The sequence below is a fragment of the Phacochoerus africanus genome, chromosome 10, assembly GCF_016906955.1.
Source record: "Phacochoerus africanus isolate WHEZ1 chromosome 10, ROS_Pafr_v1, whole genome shotgun sequence".
NCBI lineage: Eukaryota > Metazoa > Chordata > Mammalia > Artiodactyla > Suidae > Phacochoerus > Phacochoerus africanus.
Genome location: NC_062553.1, coordinates 110,462,406 through 110,483,885, shown reverse-complemented (window position 1 = coordinate 110,483,885; position 21,480 = coordinate 110,462,406). Strand labels below are relative to the sequence as shown.

General features: G+C 38.8%; 1 protein-coding gene across 1 annotated transcript in view; it reads left to right on the top strand.

Moving 5' to 3' along the window:
* The first annotated feature begins 1,375 nt into the window (after window positions 1-1,375).
* The window catches only part of LOC125137482 (uncharacterized), a 37,869-nt gene continuing 17,764 nt past the window's right edge, over window positions 1,376-21,480 (top strand). The window contains exons 1-3 of the mRNA XM_047798143.1: window positions 1,376-1,500; window positions 2,369-2,429; window positions 4,319-4,863. Of these exons, the coding sequence (XP_047654099.1) occupies window positions 1,376-1,500; window positions 2,369-2,429; window positions 4,319-4,863 (731 nt within the window). The remainder of the gene's footprint in view (window positions 1,501-2,368; window positions 2,430-4,318; window positions 4,864-21,480) is intronic.

Below are 21,480 nucleotides of genomic sequence, written 5' to 3'. Positions count from 1 at the left end.
GCATATCATACTTCACTCAGCCATGTCCCTAGGGAAGGGCATTTAGGTGTCTTTCAGCATTTCACTATAGTCCTGCCTTAAACATCAAACAGTTTTTTTACTTCTTCTGAACTTTTTCCTAGGTCTGTAGTTAGTGGGCCAAAGGGTATGGATATTTTTATACTTCTGAACATGTACTGCCAAAAGAATGCCAGCAGTGCTACTAGTAGTAATTGATTTTAACCATTTCTCTTAAGGCATTAGACTTAAGCAGTCACGTTAGGTTTTATTCAACATTCTAAAAATTGCTAACATATTTTAAGTGGTACTTTATAAATGTTTACATTTCCTTTTTTTCTCTACTAGTAAGTTTGAATGGACTTCTGAACTCTTTTTTTTTTTTTAAATAAAAACACAACTCTTAATTCTACTGTAAGGAGAAAACTCAGCAATATGTGAGGATGCAAAGAAGTCACATCAGAGAAAGGGAATAAAACAGTTGAGGTAAGCAGATTAAGCCCAAGACGGAGTCACTCACACTAAACTCCACATCAGCAAACCAAAATTTAGAACTAAGTTTCAATGCTCAGAAAAGGCAGACCTAGGTCACCTGATCAGCGATTGCCCACCCAGCACAAGTCACTTCATGAGGCCCCAAGACTTCCCTTTGCACCATATAAGGGAATAATCCTGCATTAACTAATCAGCAAATGCCCAACTTTCTTGTTTCTGCTCACTTTGGTCTATAAAACCCTCTTGAATTGTGTAATTCTTTAGAGCTCCTTTCTATCTGCTGGGTTGGATGCTGCCTGATTCATAAATGGCTTAATAAAGCCAATAAGATCTTTACAGTTTACTCAGTAGAATTTTGTTTTTAACACATAGAGTATAGAAATTAATTCCAAAAGGAAGGGCAAATTTTTCCTTCTCCCAATCAGAACTGACTTTCTGAGAAGGCTACAGAACATTAAGAAAGCACTGGTTCAGCATGTTTCTGACATAGCTTCCTTTTTAATAAAGGAAATGAGTATTTTCCAATAAGCTTCTTTTCCTTTAAATTCATGTTGTCCAGAAACCATAGTTTTTCCTGGGATTTTTGGTTAAGATTCCAAATAGCTCAAAAATTATTTGCCATACCAAAGGCTTTACTAAACAGGAAAGAAGAAGTTAAAAAATAGCATAAAGGGCAAAAATTTAAGCATAGGAAGCATATAACAACATCACAGCATGTCAAAAACTAAACTGAAAAATGAAGCTTGGCGTAGTTTCTACAAAAAACTGCATTTGTTCTTAATATATTACTAAATGAGTACAGGCCACTCTGATTTGTTTGTTTTTCTCTCCAGGAAAGATGTACACATAAGAGTGGAAGAACATTCAAAATAAGATATTAAAGATGAGAGTGAGAGATTCAAAGGCCTTGTTCCTACAGCAACTGCGCAAGACACATTTGCACTACACAGGACGCTCCTTAGAGATGAATCTGCTTTTGCCACTTATTAATTCCTGGGAAAACACAAGGTAAATACACTAACAAAATCATCACTAAACTACATACAATTTGAGAACAACATGTTATGGTTGCCTAGGTAATAACAACCTTATATTACCCATGGGAAACTGGCAGTAATAGCTTTATGTAGATATTATTCATATTATGCAACAGAGTGAAAAAACCCTCCCCTTCCATACAAATGGCTTGAAAGTATGTTATCTGTGATGTTATCTGAATAACCTCTTTTTTAAAAAGAGAGGTGATTCTTAGGAGTTTGCTGGTGGCCTAGCCGGTTAAGGATCCAGTGTTGTCACTGCTGTGGCATGGGTTTGGTCCCTGGCCCAGGAACTTACACATGCCATGAGCATGGCCAAAAAATGAATTAAAATAAAAGAGATGATTCTCTAAATCTTTAGGAAAGACTAAAGTCTCTATGAACAAATGAATAACAGTTCAAAGAGAAACTCATGCACTAAATAAAAGACAATAAGAAAAAGAAAAGATTCTGACATCTATCCTAGGCAGGAATCAGAGGATTCCGGCCACCTTTTGGTTAAAGGTCCTGGCTTTTGCCAGGAAAAGCAGAATAGAATTCAAAAAAATAAAATAAAATGGAAGCTTCATAAGAGTAAAGACCTAGACTTGGGCCTAATGCCTAGAGGTATTCAATAAATATCTACTAAGTGACTGAATGAATATACTTGCCAAAGAATCAAAGGAGAAGCCTGAATCTCCACAAGGACAGACAAGCATAGTCTAAGGACATCAGTAAGACTTGTTTCCTAAGTTGAACAAAGCTAAACAGTATTATTCTTTATGTTCCCTAGCCAGATGTATATATTATATACCTTCTGAGTCCTCACATGTGCAAGGATTATTCTGTTCACTCTGTAGCCTGACTGAAGAGTGCCTATCTGCTCGACTTACCAAATTAAGATACACAAGCCAAAAGAGGGTAAATGTGCCTTTAGCTCCACAGGGTTGGCAATAAAAAGTTGATCTTCTCTGTGCTACTATATATAATCCTAAAGTTTTATCTTAAAAATATATAAGGTCGCTTTTTATTAAAAACACTACTAAGAGCCAAAAAAAATCTTCAAGAATGAAAATGTCATTAGAGGAAAGCAATGAGGCCCATCAGGGAATGCGTTTGGGTTCCCATGGTGACATTTGTTTCTGATTTCATATAAAATATTTAATACTTTCCTCTGGAGTTTTAAAGGCTTTTTAAAAAGGAAATAAGCCAGATTCATTTTCTTCCTAATTTGTGATATCCAAAGGCATATTTTCTAGTTTCTACAGTCCTAACTACCAAAAACAGGAAAAAGGTCTTTAAAACAAGCCTTTAGATTCCTCACTATTTTAATTCCCTCTCTGGGCTTAAAGACATATTAATAGAAGATCTCACACAACTCATTCTTCTCCATACCTAGGAATATTTACTTTCCACTGAAAGATAGCCTGATATTTTATCTATACAATTGTCTATCATTTTCTCGCAGTACAGATAAGAGATATACAAAATTTGATATTTACGTGCCTTCAACTTCCCTTTAACAAAATGGGTAGGCTAGTCTGATGTGTCTCTCCCAGCACCACTAAGTAATTAACTCAGTTCTGACACTACCTACCTGGAGATAAGATCAGAGATCTCATAGGCTAAGGACTCAGTTCCACAAGACTGCACCCCTGCCACCTCGCTCCAACTTCACCTCACCACACACACTTCAGATGCCAATCGTGAGTCCAAGTTGTTACCTGTGCTTCTACCAAGCAGCTCTATATTGAAGGTTCCCACCATCCCCTCTTTGGGTTCTATCAACTTGCTAGAGCTGCTCACTAAACTCATAGAAACATTTGCTTACTTTTACCAGCTTATCATAAAGGATATTACAAAGGATATAGGTGAACAGCCAGATGAAGAGGTACATAGGGCAAGGTATGTGGGAAGGGGTGCAGAGCCTCCATGCCCTCGCCAAGCTGCCACTCCCCCTCCCCCATCTCCATGTGGTCACCAACCTGGGAGTTCTCTAAACCCCTGTCCTTTGGGTTTCTATGGAGGCTTCATTACACAGGCATGATTGACTAAACTGTTGACCACTGGTGATGGATTCAACCTTCAGCCCCACTCCCCTCCCTGGAGATCAGGGTGTGAGACTGAAGTTCCAATCCTCTAATCACAAGGCTGGTCTTCTGGCAACCAGACCCCATCTTTGTTACCTAGAGGTTATCCAAAAGTCACTTCATTAAGATAAAAAAAAGATATCTTTATCCCTCTCACCAAACTCCAAAGTTTTAGGAGCTCTGTGCCAGGAATGGAGACAAAGGCAAAATATATATTTCATATGATAAATCACAATAGTAAGAAAATAATTACTAATTAGATGTGTCTTCCTTACCACACACTGAGAGTGACATATTCTTACCCATTTAAAGAAATACACACAAATGCAGATACACCACCAAATGCTCCCAAGGCTCCAACAGCCAACACACAGCAGGGAGGCACGCAAGAGAGAGACCTTCAGAGAGACACAGAGAGGAGGTAAAGGGAACAAAACAGAGAATGTGGATTACTTGCAAAGGATGGACAGCACTCGGGACAGGCAGCCAGCAGCACAGCCGGGCACACCGCCTGCGCCAGGCAAGCACAGAGGGCCCCGCTGAAGTGTGGAACTCTGTGTCTGTGTGTGTTCCCCTCTCTCACACCAACACACGCTCTCCTCTCTCCCTCACAAACACACTCTCTTACATATGCCAGGTCTTTCTTCCAGTTTTTATCACTGTCTTACACACACAGTCTCTCCCATGCACCTACAATCTCTTATACACAATCTCTCACAGTCGTACAGAATCATACACAACCTCCCTCGCAGAGTTTCTCTCACAGTCTCACAAACGTGCGCGCGAAAATACACATTCCCTCTGCTAGATCTCTCTCACACAGTCTCTCGCTCGTTGGCCCCGCCCCGCCCTGGCCCCTCCCCCGCGTGGGCTCCGCCCCAGCAGCCGAGGGCGGGGCGAGCCGGTGACAGGAGGGGCAGGGCCGCGGCCGGGCTGGTACTTCTGGCGACCTGGCCAGCCCGGCGCGCTCTGGAGACGCCTGACAGCGGCGAGTGCGGCCGGTCCAGGGCGGCCCACGGGCGGCGATCGCTGCCTCCCGCTTCGCGGCTTGGCCCCTCGGGCAGCCGTCCCGGGCAGCGGGAGTTGGCTGCGGGATGTGCTCGGCCGGAGAGCTGCGTGGTGGCGGCGGCGGGGGCAGCGGCGGGGAGCACGACGAGAACGGGGACGCGCTGGCTGAGCGGGCGGCGGCGGGGACGGAGCCGGAGCCGGAGCCCGGGGCGACCCCGCGGCGGCGCGGGCGGCGGCCAAAGGAGGAGCTGGAGCAGGTGAGCGAGGAGGGACGGCGCGGTGCGGCCGGTTTCCCGAGCCCCACCCGGCGGCGGAGGGAAGTGACCCGGCAGGTTGGCGGCGCCAAGCTCTGTTCCGCGTGGGGCGCTGCTCGCCGCGCGTTCGGGGAAGCCGCCGCGAGGAGCGGTTGGACGGCGCGCTGCGCTCGGGGCCGAGCCGCGGGGTCGCGCCTGTGCGCTGAGAAGTGCGGGCCCGGAGTCGCGTGCGCGGGGGAATCAGCGCCGCCCTTACCCACCCAAAGGGAAGAGGATTCTCAAGCCGGCGCTCTGGGCTCTGTGGAGGGCCCTTCTTAACCATCATTTACCTAAAAGCCTTCCTTGTAAACACTCCAAGTCCGCACCCCTAGGAGTGTTTCAGGGGACGGCTGCTCCCCCCACCCTCCATCTTGGGTTTCTGAACCCACATCCAGCACCTCTGAAAGGTGTGGGTGTATTTCTCCAGACACGCTATCAGTATCTGAAGGCATGTGTGGGAGCCAGTATTACAATAGATGTCTTGACAGGGACTCTCCGAGAGCAGGCTTTTCACATGAACACAGATGAGATCTAGACTTCATTTTAAAACTGAAAAAGCAAGAAAATTGCTTTCAGTTGGTACCAAAGGGGGGGAAAAGTATGGGGCTAGCCATAATAAGGGAAAAGAGAAGTTAGGTAGTTTTTGAAACTCTCTGAATTTGCTTTCACTTAAGTACAGCGCTTATAACACATCATTTACCTTCAAGATTAGGCAAGAAGTTTGAGAGAGATTGAACTGTGTGTGGGATGAATTTTCACCAGAAAATATTATAGTAATTAGACCTTCAAAAATACCCGAGATAAGCTAACCTTCAGAATCACATTAAGGAGCAGGAATTCTAATGATTGCCTTTATTACTGCCTTTATTACAGCCTATACTGTTGAGCTCAGTTGAGGTCTCTTGTTATCCTTCTCCATCCCTTTCGGTCACGTTTCTCAAACTCCAATATCATCACTAAATGTAGTAATAGATAAAGTATAACTTCTAGTATCTCAGCCTTATATTTAGGAAAGAAATAACTGTGTGGCACACACAAAATATGCCTTAGCATTTGGCTTGCTTACCATGTGGAAGTGTAGTTTTTCATTCTTTTGACAATATAAGAGATGGTGACTGAAGCAAATAATTGGTAGCTAGGAGATCTTCCTGATTACTTTCCTGGTGGTTTTCCCCCCATTAGCTGTACCATGACTCAGTAGCTAAAGAGCTCTTTCCTCTTACTTTAGTTTGTTCAACTGGAAAAGTGAAGAAAACAGCAACAGGAACTTCAGGGGAGAGGGGTTGGCGTATACATTTGAGCTGAAAGTCCCAAAGTACATTTTCAAGTGGTTGTAAGGAAGCATGTAAAATACTTTATTTAAGCTCCTGTGGATTTTTCATCATTCGTAGCTCTGGTCTTAACAAAATTGCTTGTGGAACAAAGAAAAGGGATGAAATAAAACAAGAATGACACGTATGTTCTAGAAAACAGGTACACTTTGCATGGCTGATTTTTTAACTGCATATCATGAAATTTATTTTCCTGGACTCCTTTGAAAATGTTATTTTTCCCACGATTTGTTTCTGTACTCTAAGTCTACATACATAGTACTTGAAAATTACACCTCAGATATGCATTTCCTCCTATATCAGCAACCAAAGAAGAACTTCTTATCAAGAAATCAAAAATAAAAAACTGTTACAACCCAATCCATTGGTGTAAGTAGTAAACTTTTGTGATAAATCATTTCTTGGTAATGAATGTAGTTTTTTCAAGTCCTGAAAATGAAATTTAAAATTTGCATGCATTGCCTTGCAGTGATGATAGAGATATAAAAATACTCGGAGAGGTAAATGAAATTTAATAACTATAAAACATAAGAAAATTTTTGTTTGTTTAGGCAGATGGTGTGGGTTTTTTTTTTTTTTCTTTTTGCCATTTCTTGGGCCGCTCCCGTGGCATATGGAGGTTCCCAGGCTAGGGGTCTAATCGGAGCTGTAGCCACCGGCCTACGCCAGAGCCACAGCAACACAGGATCCGAGCCGCAACTGCGACCTACACCACAGCTCATGGCAACGCCGCATCGTTAGCCCACTGAGCAAGGGCAGGGATCGAACCCACAACCTCATGGTTCCTAGTCGGATTCATTACCCACTGGGCCACGACAGGAACTCCCTGTTTTGTTGTTTTAAGGAGACATGGACTCCAAATTACGGATGGAATATTTTCAAGAACTTGGTTTGTAAACTTGTTATTTAGAACTTAAAGCGAATTTTTCTATAGAAATAATGATATAAACAGAAACAGAAGCAAAACTAATCAGCTGTAAATGAGACAGAGGCCATCTCCCTGCTGTCCTTTCTGCTTAGCACTCAGTGTTCCAGAATCTGAGTAGCCTGGTGGATGTTAAGAGAGAATTGGTAGCAGTGGCAGTGGTGACAGTAATAGCAGAGGCTCCCTTATATCTGGATCAGGGCTCTGGGTGGTGTGTTCTTGAACCCTATAGGTCCAGAAGGCTCTGACTCTTGCTCCTCCAGCTCTTTCAGTGATTTGTGTCAGCCTGCAATTTTCTGTATTAAATCCCTGTCTATTTCTGGGTTCCTTCCAGTTTGCCCTTAGCTGATAATTTGATGAAGCAGGTTTCTTCCTTTGGCCATTCCTCAGGCTGAAGTCTCCCCTACATGCATCTTTCCCTTCACTGACTTTTCTTTCCACTCCTGTCTGAAAAGCTCGTGTCCTTCCCTCAACCTGGAGGGCTCTTGCATCAGATTTGATTATACAGAAGGTATCTTTGGCTCATTGTTGTTATGATACATCATAAATGTATCTGGATTTTAGGATTTATTTCATGTAGTACCAAAATACATGGTATTTATGTAGGTGTTTTCTTAATAACGAAGAGACTGTCAGCATCACTTTTTATAATTGATCCTTAAACACTACTCCATCACCTTGCATTCCTGCTTTTTTCATTGCTTATCAGAGAGAAAACTAAGATTCCTCTGTCCTTTTGGCCTAAATCTTTCCAGGTAGGATGATTGACAAGGCAGCCTGTATCCCAGGGGAGGAGGACTTCAAAGACTGGACCGGGTCCCCTAGATGAAGGAACTGTGTCAAGTTTGAAGTAGGAGTTTGGCCTCTGAGAGAGATAAGCAAGGGTGAGAGGTAAAATACCCAGGAAACCTGAGGGACAAGGCACAGCTATCCTACCTGTGTGTTGGTAGTTGTGTGCATAAAAGATGATCCAAGTATGTTCATGACTGAATGCCAGGTCCCTCTATGTAAGTCTCTCTACCCTGCTGCATATCTGGAAGGTTAAATATCTCCAGTCCTTTTGTTGCGTTTCTGTGTGTAACGTGAATGGCATACGCCTCAGTGTAGCACTTTACAACCTGAATAACGTCAAATGGCCCTGCCATCTCAGAGCATAAAAAGGCCCCACTTATCCTTGGATGGGCTTTAGAATCATTATTTTTAGTTTTTAGATCTATCTTCACACTTATAAAAGTATGTGTACTTCAGAAAATGTAGAAATTTAGAACAATCTAAAGAAAAAAATGTTTATATGCTCCTAGTGATACTGTGCTATAAAATATGAAACATTACATTCATATACCTCTGTGTGTATGTGCATATATAACACACATTTTCAACATGTTTTAGTGTAATATTTACATTTGGTATCTTGTTTTAACTACTTAGCATGTTGTGTCATTTTTCTCATGTTATCAAAAATTCTTTGTAAAAATTATTTTTACGGCTGCCTAATTAATAGTCATTCTCTTAATGCTGCATATTTAAGTTGCTTCAGACTTTTTTTTTATAAATAATGCTGTAATGAAAATCTTTGCTTATAAAGTTCTTCCTTGTTCTCACAGCTCTCACAGTTCTACCTTGGAATAAATTCCTAGAAGTGGAAAAATTAGGTCAATAAGTCAAATTCTTTGAAGCCTCTTCAAACATCTTAAATGCATTTGGGAAAGTTGCACAATGTGTACTTTTGGCATTAGGATGTAATAATGCCGATTGGAAACCATCCATGCCAGCAATGAATAATATAATTTATAGATTAACCTTTGCCAATTTAGTAGGTACAAATTATCTTGTTGTAAGATATTGCTGGAGAGGTTTACTAAACCATTCATGTATATATTGAGTATTTGCATTTCTTTTTAATCATGTTCTTTGACCATTTTTTTCTTTTGGCATCATGATATTAAACCCACATTGTCCATCGATTATAATTATTTTCCCTGCTTGCTGTTTATCTTATGATTTTGTGATTTTTTGATTTAGAAATGCTTTTTAGCCAAAGGAATTTTTTGAGAATTTCATACGTACATCTCACACACACATGCACACACACCTGACACACACAATACATATATCTATATCTGAATGTATCTGTTTAGAACATTCTAATCCTACAGTTAAAATATCCACCAATATTTTCTTGTGTGTGTGTTTATAGTTTTATTTTTACTCTATATATTTAATCTCTATAGAGTGATTTATGTTTTTTTCCTAATCACTGAATAACCTATTTTCTACCTGGCTTTACAAACCTTTATGATAGTTATAAATACTGAATTCTAAGTTCCCATCATGAGGCAGCAGAAACAAATCCAACTAGGAACCATGAGCTTGCGGGTTCGATCCCTGGCCTCACTCAATGGGTTAAGGATCTGGCATTGCTGTGAGCTGTGGTGTAGGTTGCAGATATAGCTCAGATCCTATGTTGCTTTGCCTGTGGCTGGCAGCTGTAGCTCTAATTCAACCCCTAGCCTGGGAACCTCCGTATGCTGTGGGTGTGGCCCTAAAAAAGCAAAAAAACAAACAAACAAAAATGCTGAAGTCTATATTTTTTGTTGTTGTTGTTGTTGTTGCTATTTCTTGGGCCGCTCCCGCGGCATATGGAGGTTCCCAGGCTAGGGGTCGAATCGGAGCTGTAGCCACCGGCCTACGCCAGAGCCACAGCAACGCGGGATCCGAGCCGCGTCTGCAACCTACACCACAGCTCACAGCAACGCCGGATCGTTAACCCACTGAGCAAGGGCAGGGACCGAACCCGCAACCTCATGGTTCCTAGTCGGATTCGTTAACCACTGCGCCACGACGGGAACTCCTATATTAAGCTTTTATATTTCTGTTGGCATTGTGAAAGGGATTTCTTTTTCCACATCATTTTTTAACTGCTGGTTTCTAGCTCTTGGTTTTTGTATATTTCATTTTAAACAAGGACCTTTATGAATTCTTTTATTAATTCTAATATCATTATATATTAGTACCTGTGAGACTTGATTATTTTGCATCTTCTAGTGGATATAATTATCCACTCTAAAGATAAGGTTGGTTTTGCTTCCTTTCAGATGGTAATACTTCATTTCTATTTCTTGCCTCTTGCGATGGGGAACTATTGGATAAATGCTTGCTTATAGATATTTAAGTAAATAAATGAAGGAACCTATATAACAGCATTTATCAAAGTATATTCCACAAGATCATCTGTTTAAAAAAAAATGGTGGCAGAAGGAAACCTTATATCAGCTCTTTGACCTATGAATAAAGATATGATGAGCAGTACATATTCTAGATCCAGAACACCTAGGTTTGAATCCTTACTCTGCCACTTACTAACTATAACTTTGTGCAAGTAATTAACCTCTTTGGCTTTCAGTTTCTTCATCTGTATAAAGGGAATAATAGTTGTATCGACCTCATAGGATTGTAATATGTATGTAATATATGTAAAGTGTTAGGGCGTAAGTACCTAGCACATAATATGCATATAAGGGTTAGCGTTTAGCTTTTGGACCTAATTTTCAACCAGACCCCTAAGTGAAAAGAAATCTGAGAAATGGTAAGTTTACCAGACTCAGCCATTTAGAAAGCCACCCTAGGAGGAACGTGGAAGAGAACAGTGTTCCTAAGCTCTAATGTGCAGATGAGTCTTTCCTTGTTAAATGCATATTGTGATTTTGTTATGAGGTGAGACCTAAGATTTCTCTTCTCTGCATGCTCCTAAAGTGATGCTAATGCTATGCCCATGAACCATACTTTGAGTGGCAAGGGAATAATAAGCAAGCCAGTAGCAAGCCAATTCACAAACTGACCATACTTGCCTTTCAACATAGTATCAGTAATATATCTATATGTAATATAGATATGAATTTAACTACGTAAGTTACTTAATATATATGTAAGTTATTTAACTCTGTCCCTAGAAGGGTATATTTTCTGAACTCTTGGTTAAGTGTAAGAAGCCAACAAGCCTAGGTTCCCCAGGCCAAGTGATTTGCTATATAGGTTTTATAACTAGTACTAGAGCAGACCAGAACCCAGGTCTTCAAACTCCAAAGCTGGTTTTTTGTGGGGTTTTTTTGTTTTTTGTTTTTCCCCCAGAAGTACAAAGAGTCCTCCTTCATGATGGGAGAACAGACTGATAAATCTCCTGTCCCACCCCCTTAGAATGTGTAGTTCAAAAATAGATATTTGTTTATACCCACTTCCTTTCACATCTTTTAAAAGCAGTTTGCAAGCAATACTGTAGCAAGTGCTATGAGTTTAGGTAAACTCAGCCCTAAGCTTAATCTATTTTTTTTCCAATGGTTATCTAGTCACTCGGAGTAACTCAGAATAATTTTGTATATGGTAGACATCTTTTGTTCATTTTTTAATCATTATTCAAAAATAGAATCTCTAAATCAGTGGTTCTTAACTGGGGGCAATTTTGCTCACAGGGGATATTTGACAATGTTTGGAGACATTTTCAAATGTTAAGACTAAGGGGGTATGGTTCTATTGGCATCTGATAGGAAGAGTCCAGGGATACTGCTAAACATCCTATAATGCACAGAATAGTCACCTACAGCAAAGCATTGTCTGACCCAAAATGTCATTAGTGCTAAAGCTGAGAAACTGCTTAAAATGCATTAGGGTTACAGTGGTTTGAATTGTAATTACTCTGCTGATAGACAATCCAATGCATAGATAATAGTTTATTTTCTTGAAGCCTACAGTCCAAACAAGTACTCTCCCAACTGATCTTTTCTTGTATCTCTTCTTCTAGCAACTCCTTATATGCAGCTTTCTCCATTTTTCTTTCCCTCTGTGTTGGAAGATGGAGGGAACAAAAAGTATCTGCCAAACTGAGAAGGTATCTTGAGACTGAAAAACAGGGCAGACAGTTCCATACAATCCATGGATCCATTTGTTATAACTTACTTACAGGGTGGGAACAGACAGACAGTCATCCAGAAGCATTTGTAGCTGCACTCCGCACCACTGAAAGGCCACTGGGACAATTTTATAGTCAACCTAGGGTATGGGGGTACATGCTTAGAAAGTTTCCTAGGTCTTGATTTATGAATGGGTAACTAGTCTTATGGATACAATAAGTCAGTGAAGGGTTTCATCAATGTTGGGAACAGATAAAAAGGCGAACCTAGTCCTAACGATTATTAAACAATATCTGTTAGCTGCAAAGCGCTTGAAAACAAGTGATTTACCACACAGTACAGCCCTGAGTAGGGTCAGCAGAAGGACAAGGACCGTATGGGCCCAAGATGGTGTCAGTTATACTAACAGCCAAATACTCTTGTGTTCTTTTTCTGTCCATCTGTCCTACTACCCATTTCTTTCCTCTCTCCTTATTGAGTGTCTCATTCTCCATCATCTTTTATTCTCCCCCCTCATCTTGGCCACTTTCTTTTTTCATACATCTTCTCTACCCCGCTACCTCCTCTCTATAGAGGCTGAGTATTAAGAAACAATGAAAAAGGTTTTGGAGTATGACAGTTCTGAGTTTGAATCTTGGCTTTACTACTTCATTAGCCTTATCCTAATAACCTAATCTCTTAAAGACTGAATTTCCTCATTGTAATGAGTATAATGCTATCCACTTAAAGTTATGCATATTCAGTGACATTTTGTATATGAAATACCTAGCATATGGTAGGTCCTCAAGTGAATACTAGCTCCCTATTTTACCCTCATCTTCTCTCTCATCTTTGGTTCCCTTCTTATTCTTAACTAACCACATCATAAAACTGTACGTTTAGTACATCTAGTTTTCAGATTCGTAGAGTATTATTTATTGAATAAAGTATTTCCTAATCTAAAAATCAGAGAAGTATATCGTATTTCTTTTAAAAAACCCACCAACCTAAGTTGTGTTGCTTTTTATATAGCTTTCCAGTTGTTGTTGTTGTTGTTGTGGATCACTGATCTTTGATAGGAAAAATACCCACCCTCCTCCGTACAAGTTGTTCTCAATGTTCTTTTTAAGAGACATGGTAAAGCAAGCTTACAGGGAAAACCCAAAGGCAGTATCATGAAATTAACATTGCCCTAAGAGGCCTAAGCAGAAACTCTGTCTTTTTTCACACCTTCTTTAATCCTAGCCACACTATCTTCAGTTTCTATCTTCTCTAGTGTTGCAGTCTCAGCTTGCCGTAGCAGCCACATATCCTCAAAAAAACCTTGAGTCCCTGCTAACCATGTTTTTGGTTCATTAGGTATGTAGTGTGTTCCTGTGTGTGTGTGTTTTCAAGGGAATAGATAATTTAATCAATGGTAGTTTCATTTGAGCATAGAAATTGAATTTTTTATTTTTTTGCTTTTTAGGGCCACACCTGTGACATATGGAGGTTCCCAGGCTAGGGATCAAATTGGAGCTATAGCTGCCAGCCTACACCACAGCAACACAGGATCCGAGCCACATCTGCAACCTATGCCATAGCTCAAGGCAGTGCCAGATCCTTAACCCACTGAGTGAGGCCAGGGATCAAACCCGCAATCTCATGGTTCCTAGTCAGATTTGTTTCCGCTGTGCCACAACAGGAACTCCAGAGAAATTAAATTTCTAGTTAACTTAATGAAAAAGAAAAAGACACTTTCTTCTTATGTAATTTTCCCCATAACTGGTTTTGGTTTGGGGTTTTTTTTTTTTTTTTTTAACATCATTGGCAGCTATGCCTTATCTTGCCTTAGGAAGTGGAAGTGGTTGGCTTTGTTTTTGCTATTTTTTATGGCAACAACTATAGCTTATCAGATTTCTCATCAAAGAAAAGGTATGGTGCAAATGTTTTGAACATCATGGAAAATGAAGGATAAAATACTTAGTATCTAAACACAGTATTAAGAAAGTTAAATTCTCATTTATGGTTTTACTGTATTCCCCCCCCCCCCTTTGTTTTAGCCCTACAGAATGTGGAATTTCCCAGGCAAGGGATCGAACCTACACCACAGCCTGAACTGCTGCAGTGACAATGCTGGATCCTTAACCCCCTGTGCCACAAGGGAACGCCTATATTTCCTTTGAAATTTCCCTCAATTTTTGCTAACATCAGTTAGCAAAATTAAAGAGATTTTCTTTAATTCTCTCCTCCAATTAATCCCCCAAAATTGATTTTTGTATTTTACCTCTTGATCAAAATTTTACTCAGATGTATGCCATCTACAGAGGCAGGGAATTTAAGTTTGATTTCCCATGGCTGGCAAATTTCATTAGTTTAATTGAATTCCTTATTCCATGGTTTTCAGATGTAATAAAATATAACAGAAGCTACTATCATTGCCACAAATTGAGAAGTGAAAAGACATTTTTAAGGAAAGGTGTTTTATTTTGGCTGTTTTAAATAAACATGCTGTCCCATCTTGTGGCAGCAGCTAGCATATTGCCCTGTACAAGGTACTCAACAATGTCACCAGAAACTTCTTTAAAAAAAAATAGATTTTAAGTATGAAGTGTAGAAATTTTTAACCTGTAGCTTGAATTAATCATTTTCTGTACTTCATGGCCCACTATTGTCTGTCATTAGTTCATACACTGCCCTTCTTTTATTTTTTCATTATGGAACCATTCTCTTCCACTACAATGGGCAACTCTTTTTAATAAGTTTGATAAATATAGCTGAAATTATATTTTTGAATACTTGCAGTTTAACTTATCTAAATCTGCAACTGATTTTAAAATATTGAATTCCATTGGTTAAAATGAAAATGAATACAAACTTTAGTATTTATCTGTAAAAATAACTTCAAAGACTAATTCAAGAACTAGCTGATATTCTCATTGATTTGTATCCATCTCCCCAAAAGTTTTTTTCCCTTTTTTTGGGGAAATATGTAGCTTAGTGAAAAAGAAGTATAAATAAATGTTATAACTTTGCATTTCATTTAAAAATGACAAGTTATAAATATAAAAAAATTTTATAAATTATATATGCTGTGGTTAGGTGAAGTGTTATATCATTAGTAAAATTATATATTTATATTATTTTTGAACATTGTGTTAGGAAATAAAAAACTTCAACATGTAGTATCCAGTGAGGAGGAAAACATCCAGTCTCACTAGAAATAAAAGAAATGCAAAGTAAAACTACTAGTAATAATATTTCACCTATCAAGTTGATAAAGATTAAAAAGATGAATGGTATGGGTTTAAGGAAACATTGTATGAAATAAGAATACACTAAAGTTAGAAGTAAAATTTGTTTTATCCTCAAAACAGAACAGACCTGAAGATTTCAAGGGGAAGGGGAGAGAGTGGGATGGAGTAGGAGTTTGGGGTTGGTAGATGCAAACTATTTCTACAGCACAGGGAACTATATACAGGCTCTTGGGATAGAACATGATGGAAGATAATATAAGAAAAAGAATGTGTGTGTATATATATATATATATATGCCTGGGTCATTTTGCTGTACAGCAGAAATTGGCACAACATTGTAAATTAATTATAATTTTTAAAAATCTAAAACAAGTAAAATTGGTTCAGTCTTTCTAGAGGAAAATCTGGTATCAAACCTCATGGGTAGAGACTACTATTGCCCCTCACTTTAAAGATATAAAAACTGCACAGGGAGGTAAAGTAAAATATTGAAAGTAGCACAGCTAGTAAGTTCCATAGGTGAGATTCAAACCCATGCTTAAAGCCTGAGTTCTTAACCACCACGCTAGTGTTGATACATAAAATGAATTCAGTGGATTGTGAACCAGATAAAATAGTATACAAATTGTTAGAATACACCACAGATGGTATGAATGTCATTTTGTGGAACGTTAGTTTATATGTACTAGGTCAAGAAATAAAATATTACTCTTACTGTGGATCACAATCAAGGTAACAGCACTAGCCCAGCCTGCTCAACTCTGTCTCAGGGCCTCTGCCTGCACTCTTGTCCCCAGATCGTCCCCTGGCAGATCTTCATAGCATTAGCTTAGCTATAACCTCTCAGAGATCCCAGCTCTGCCTAATTAATATATAGAAAGAACCTCCAATCCACCCCATCTTCCTCTCTTCCATGACTGATTCCCTCATAGCTCTTATGCTATTTGAAATTATTTTGTTATTTAACATGTTTATTCTCTGCCACCTCCCACTTTCTGCTTTCCCTTCCACAGGCTCACACTAAATCATCATCTCCATGAGAGCAAAGACTGAATATACAAATGCTTTGGACAGTTATTTTGGCATCTTTGAAATAGATGAGTCTCTAAAAATGTCTATCTAAAATGACACTGCTAATAAAAACTCAGTTGATGTTTTTGCTGAAGCAGTGCATCTTCCCAAGGAAACTTTCATGACAAAAATTAGTTTTGAAGAGAGAGGATTTTGTGTATAACAGGAACATACTCTATTGTCAGAATCAATAGGAAAAAGAAAAAAAAAAAGTGGTGTTAGCCGAACACTGAGGTAAAGATCCCTGTAAAACATTTGTAAGAATTTTGTCAAGGATTGTGTGCCTTGCTGTGCTGTATTTAAACACCAGCATAATATCAAGGAGATGAAAGGCTAACAAACATAGGATCTTGGAACACTGGTATTAATTTATGTAATTGGTAAAAATATGCAATTTTGTTTTCTCTGGAAGTAAACATAGGAAAGACAGTAAATGAAACCCAGTGTAATACAGATTAAAATTCAGATCATCATACATGTATGTAACTGGGTCATCATGCTGTACAGTAGGAAAAAAAACTATGTATTGGGGAAATAAAATGAGATCAGCCATTTTAATAATGGCAGTATTAAAGGCTAAGTTTTAAGAAGATGTAAAATTATAGTGCTCATAAAATGAACACATGTTAAGTATTTTTACTTAACTCATCATTAATGAGGGAACCAGGCAAATGTTACAACCATTTCAAAGGAAAAATCAAAGAGTCAAAAATGTATATGGAGAGAAAGTATGTTGAAATGAATCAAATGGCCATAAGACTGGCTTTTTCCTAGGTGGGGAGGGAAGACAATTGAACATCCACTGGAACAGAATTTGTTTTCTTGTATATAGATAAGATTTTTGCATCACTCTTGGTTATCAATAATTTATAGACTTGTAAATATCTTGAAAGCCATAAAAACCAAATAACATTCTAGTAATGCATAGTTTTCCATGGAAACACCTATATAGGTTGGTTTTTTTTTTTTTTGGCTTATTCTTAATTTTCTTGTAATACATTCCTAAAATTTGCTACACAAGTGATTAATTGGTGGATAGTAAGGGTACTCTCCCTTTATGCCATCTCCTGCTGCTAGAAAAGATTCTAATCTTCTTCCATGGTAATACTGTATACATACATTCATTGCACATGTGGAAATTCATGATTATTAATCCCATTAATCTTGCATTGTAGTAGGGAGAGAGACAATGACTGAATGAACAAATACATCACTGGGTTATAAATGGTATGGGGGAAAAAAAAGTACAGAAGGTGGATAGGGAGTATGTGAATGGTCTTTAAATAAGATGGTCTTGGAAGGGCTAAGGTAATATTTGAGCAGAGACTTAAGGAAGTTAGAATTGCTTGCTTGGCTATGCCTCTTCTCTTACGTGACTCCCTGGAGGGTAGAGCCAAATTTGAGGCTGTGTTTTATAATCAGGGTAACATATCTTTCCCCAGTCTGGACTCTGTTCTTTCTGATCCATCCCCCCTTCCAGTTTTCTATATTTTATTACTACTTTATTCATTTGTTCCTATTGTAAGCAAATTCAAATCCCATGTGGAAGGAGGAGAGGAAAAATTATGGACTTAAGTAAATTAAAGATTTCATCTTTTAAAAAGTACATTTCCTAAAAGGTATGATATAATCATACCTTTTAATAAATTGGTTTAAACATTTGGTTTCTTTTTAATACCTGGTTCAGTTCCTTTGCACTGAAGGATTTGGATGTTTGCAATGCAGTTTATTGGAAAGAGCTCAGAATTTTTGGTCTGAGGATTCCTGTGTTCAAATTCTGGCTGGTTGTCCGATTCTGGAGAAGTTACTTGACCTCTAGAGTTCTTATAATGCCCACTTCATGGTGTTTTGTGAGGGGTAAGTGCCTGGAATATGTGTGTTTAATAAAGTTTGAACAGTAACAATTCAACAAATGGCTAATAAAGCTAATAACATGAGGAAAGAATTCCATTTAAAAATGGGGAAAGTGGAGTTCCCATCATGGCTCAGTGGTTAACGAATCCGACAAGGAACCATGAGATTGTGGGTTGGATCCCTGGCCTTGCTCAGTGGGTTAAGGATCCCGTGTTGCCATGAGCTGTGGTGTAGGTTGCAGATGCAGCTTGGATCCTGAGTTGCTATGGCTCTGGCACAGGCTGGCGGCTACAGCTCCGATTAGACCCCTAGCCTGGGAACCTCCATGTGCTGCGGAGCAGCCCTAGAAAAGGCAAAAAGACTAAAAATAAAAATGGGGAAAAGAATCAAAACTACAGGAATTATTTTCTGAAGAAATAAAAAATATTTCACTAATAATTTTCTCTTAGCCAAGGTGTGACTTAAAAAGTGAGTCTACTGAGTAATAAAAAAATATAAATAAAAATAAAAAGTGAGATTCTTAAGCATGTAAACCATATAACAATTAGCACAATCATTAGAGTATATGAAACTTCTACCAAGAGAGAGTATAGAGTAAGAAGACAGCCTGCAGATAAATCCCTCTCAGGGACTGTAGATAATTCCCTGAGAGGTTCTAACACACACTCAGAGGGCAATGAGGCAGCACAAGTAGACCAACAAGGACAAAAGAGGTGAAGCCATCTAGAATGACTAGCAGGCTTTTTGCTCATTCTCCTGGGTTGTACCGTTCACTGAGGTAGGGGACCCAAGACCAATTGAGGCAGGCGATTATGAGTTTGGTACAGGGCATGTTGAATTTGAGGTCCTGTAAGACAGCAGCATGGAAATGCTGAATATGCAATTGAGTATACAAACCTAGAAATCTGAAAAGTTGTCTGAGCTGAGATGAAAACTATGAATCTTTTATAAAAGTACTGGTCATTTTCATTGTTAAGGGAAAATGTAGCAGTGTTTCAACATGGTGCTTGGAGTTTGTATTTTTGCTTATATATTAAGTAGCTTAATGGTAAGGAGAATAGATTATTTGCTTTATGTAGCTCACAGCACTTACCTTGCTCATGGTAGGCATCCAATTTTCATTTATTGAATTGAACTTAATTGACTAAAGGATTTAGTTTGTAAGCCAAGCTGTTCTGTGAGTCAAGGACTGAAGTATCAGAGTTGGAGTTTAGTGTTAGAGATCAGTGGTACTGAAGGAGGACGTGAACACACCAAGAACCAAAGTGTGGTTTCCTGAAAATAACCAGCTGTCGGCCCGGCAAAATCAATCAGGTCTGTGCAGGTTTGCCACAAATAGGGCACAACACACGTCTTGCATAAAGTGCAGGTGCAAAACATGCTGAGAAGAGAGGATCATAAGTTTAGATGTGACTATAGACATTACTACAGTAGGCGGAAAACTTCACTGTGTCACCATTCACCCCAAATTAAAACAACTAATATACTCTACTATAAAATAAGGTGGCTTTATGTAGATGTAATGTTTTCCAAAGAATTTCTTCCATAAGAAATTTCATAAACCCACATACTTTTATTTATAAGACTAGATTCCTATTGATCCTTTAGTGCCATAAATAAAAAGAAGCAATTATATTTTTCCCCCACCTAGTCCAAATGGTTGACTGATAACTCAGTAGGCATTTCATTTCATACGAATTGCACCACAGTAGTTATTTTCAGAATACAAAGAAAAAGATCAGCCAAGTCACTGGATTAGACAAAAAAGTACCATATATAAAACAAGCTGTTATTGTACAGCACACAATAAACAACTCCAAAACATTGTTATGTGAGTGGCATTTTCATAGCTTTTAAAAAATTGTCCCATTCATAAGTACTGTTAAATTTGCCACGAGACAAAAATGCCATTATAGATCTTAGGGAGAAATGAATAGGGAAAAAAAAAAAAAGCTAACTTAAAAGGCAATTTAATTCTAATAATGATGGTTCATATATTTGCCCAGTTCTATTAGATGTACCAGCCATATTTATCTTTAACTCTCCAAATATAATATAGAAAAGATACATAGTAGCATAAGGAAATAGAATTTTCAAATTTTCATAAAGCTATATACTTTCTTAGCCCAGGTGCTAAGTTAAAACTCCTGTACTAAAATTTAAGTTTAAAAGAGGCATTCACTGGAGTTCCCATTGTGGCCCAGCAGAAATGAATCCGACTAGCAACCCTGAGGTTTCGGGTTCGACCCCTGGCCTCGCTCAGTGGGTTAATGATCTGGTGTTGCTGTGAGCTGTGGTGTAGGTCACAGATGCAGCTCAGATCCTGTGTTGCTATGGCTGTGGTGTAGGCCAGTGGCTATAGCTCCAATTTGACCCCTCGTCTAGGAACCTCCATATGCCTCCGGTGCAAACCTAAAGCAAAAAAAAAAAAAAGCATTCACAAAGTCATAAATGTTGATGACTCTTCCAATAGATAAGGTCAAGCAGCTAGAACAGCAGTGATAGATAACAGTGCTTTGAAGAATCAGTCCTCATGTACTTAGTGCTTCAGATTCTAACAAGTGCCTTTGATTTTATATCTTTGCCTTTCTTGATTTTGTCTTAAAAGGAAGTGTAACTTACCTAATGCACAAATGTTCCAGTTCCAATAAGGACCTCTATTTTGCTTCTTTTGCTTTAGAAGTGAAAGTACATTACAGTATAAAACCTATTTTTGTAGTTAGATGTATAGATGTTCATTTGGATTTATGAACATTGGTTATAGCAATAAATATAAATATCTCTAAGGAGAAGATAGAGAAGGCAAGATTTGGAACAATAAATGTAAGGAATTGGATGGATAGTTACCAAGAGGTGACTTGCTCCACTTGGTAAGTGTAGGTGTACCAAGAATGCTAAGACAACATGATTTTATAAGGAGGCATCTGAGCACAGTTTTTACCAACCACAACACTAAGCATCCTAGAGGAAGCAGGGAAATTGGAGGCTGCTGAAAGTCAGAGAGAAAACATGCGGCTATGAATTCATAATTGAAATGGGGAATTGTGTGTTCCAAACTGCAAGGAGAAAACAAAGGGCTAAATCTATAACTAATCCAGAGGCTTTTAAAATTTGTAACTTCTCCTTTCTTAATGCCTATTTTCATGTGTTTCTTCATCTCAGTATGATACTGTCTTGATGTTTTACAAGTGTGAGACTCCTGCCCTTTTAAAAGCAACAAGATCTTTTTCAAAACAGGTCTTTCTTTTGAGAAGGGATGATGAGGTAGAGTGAGAGAAACA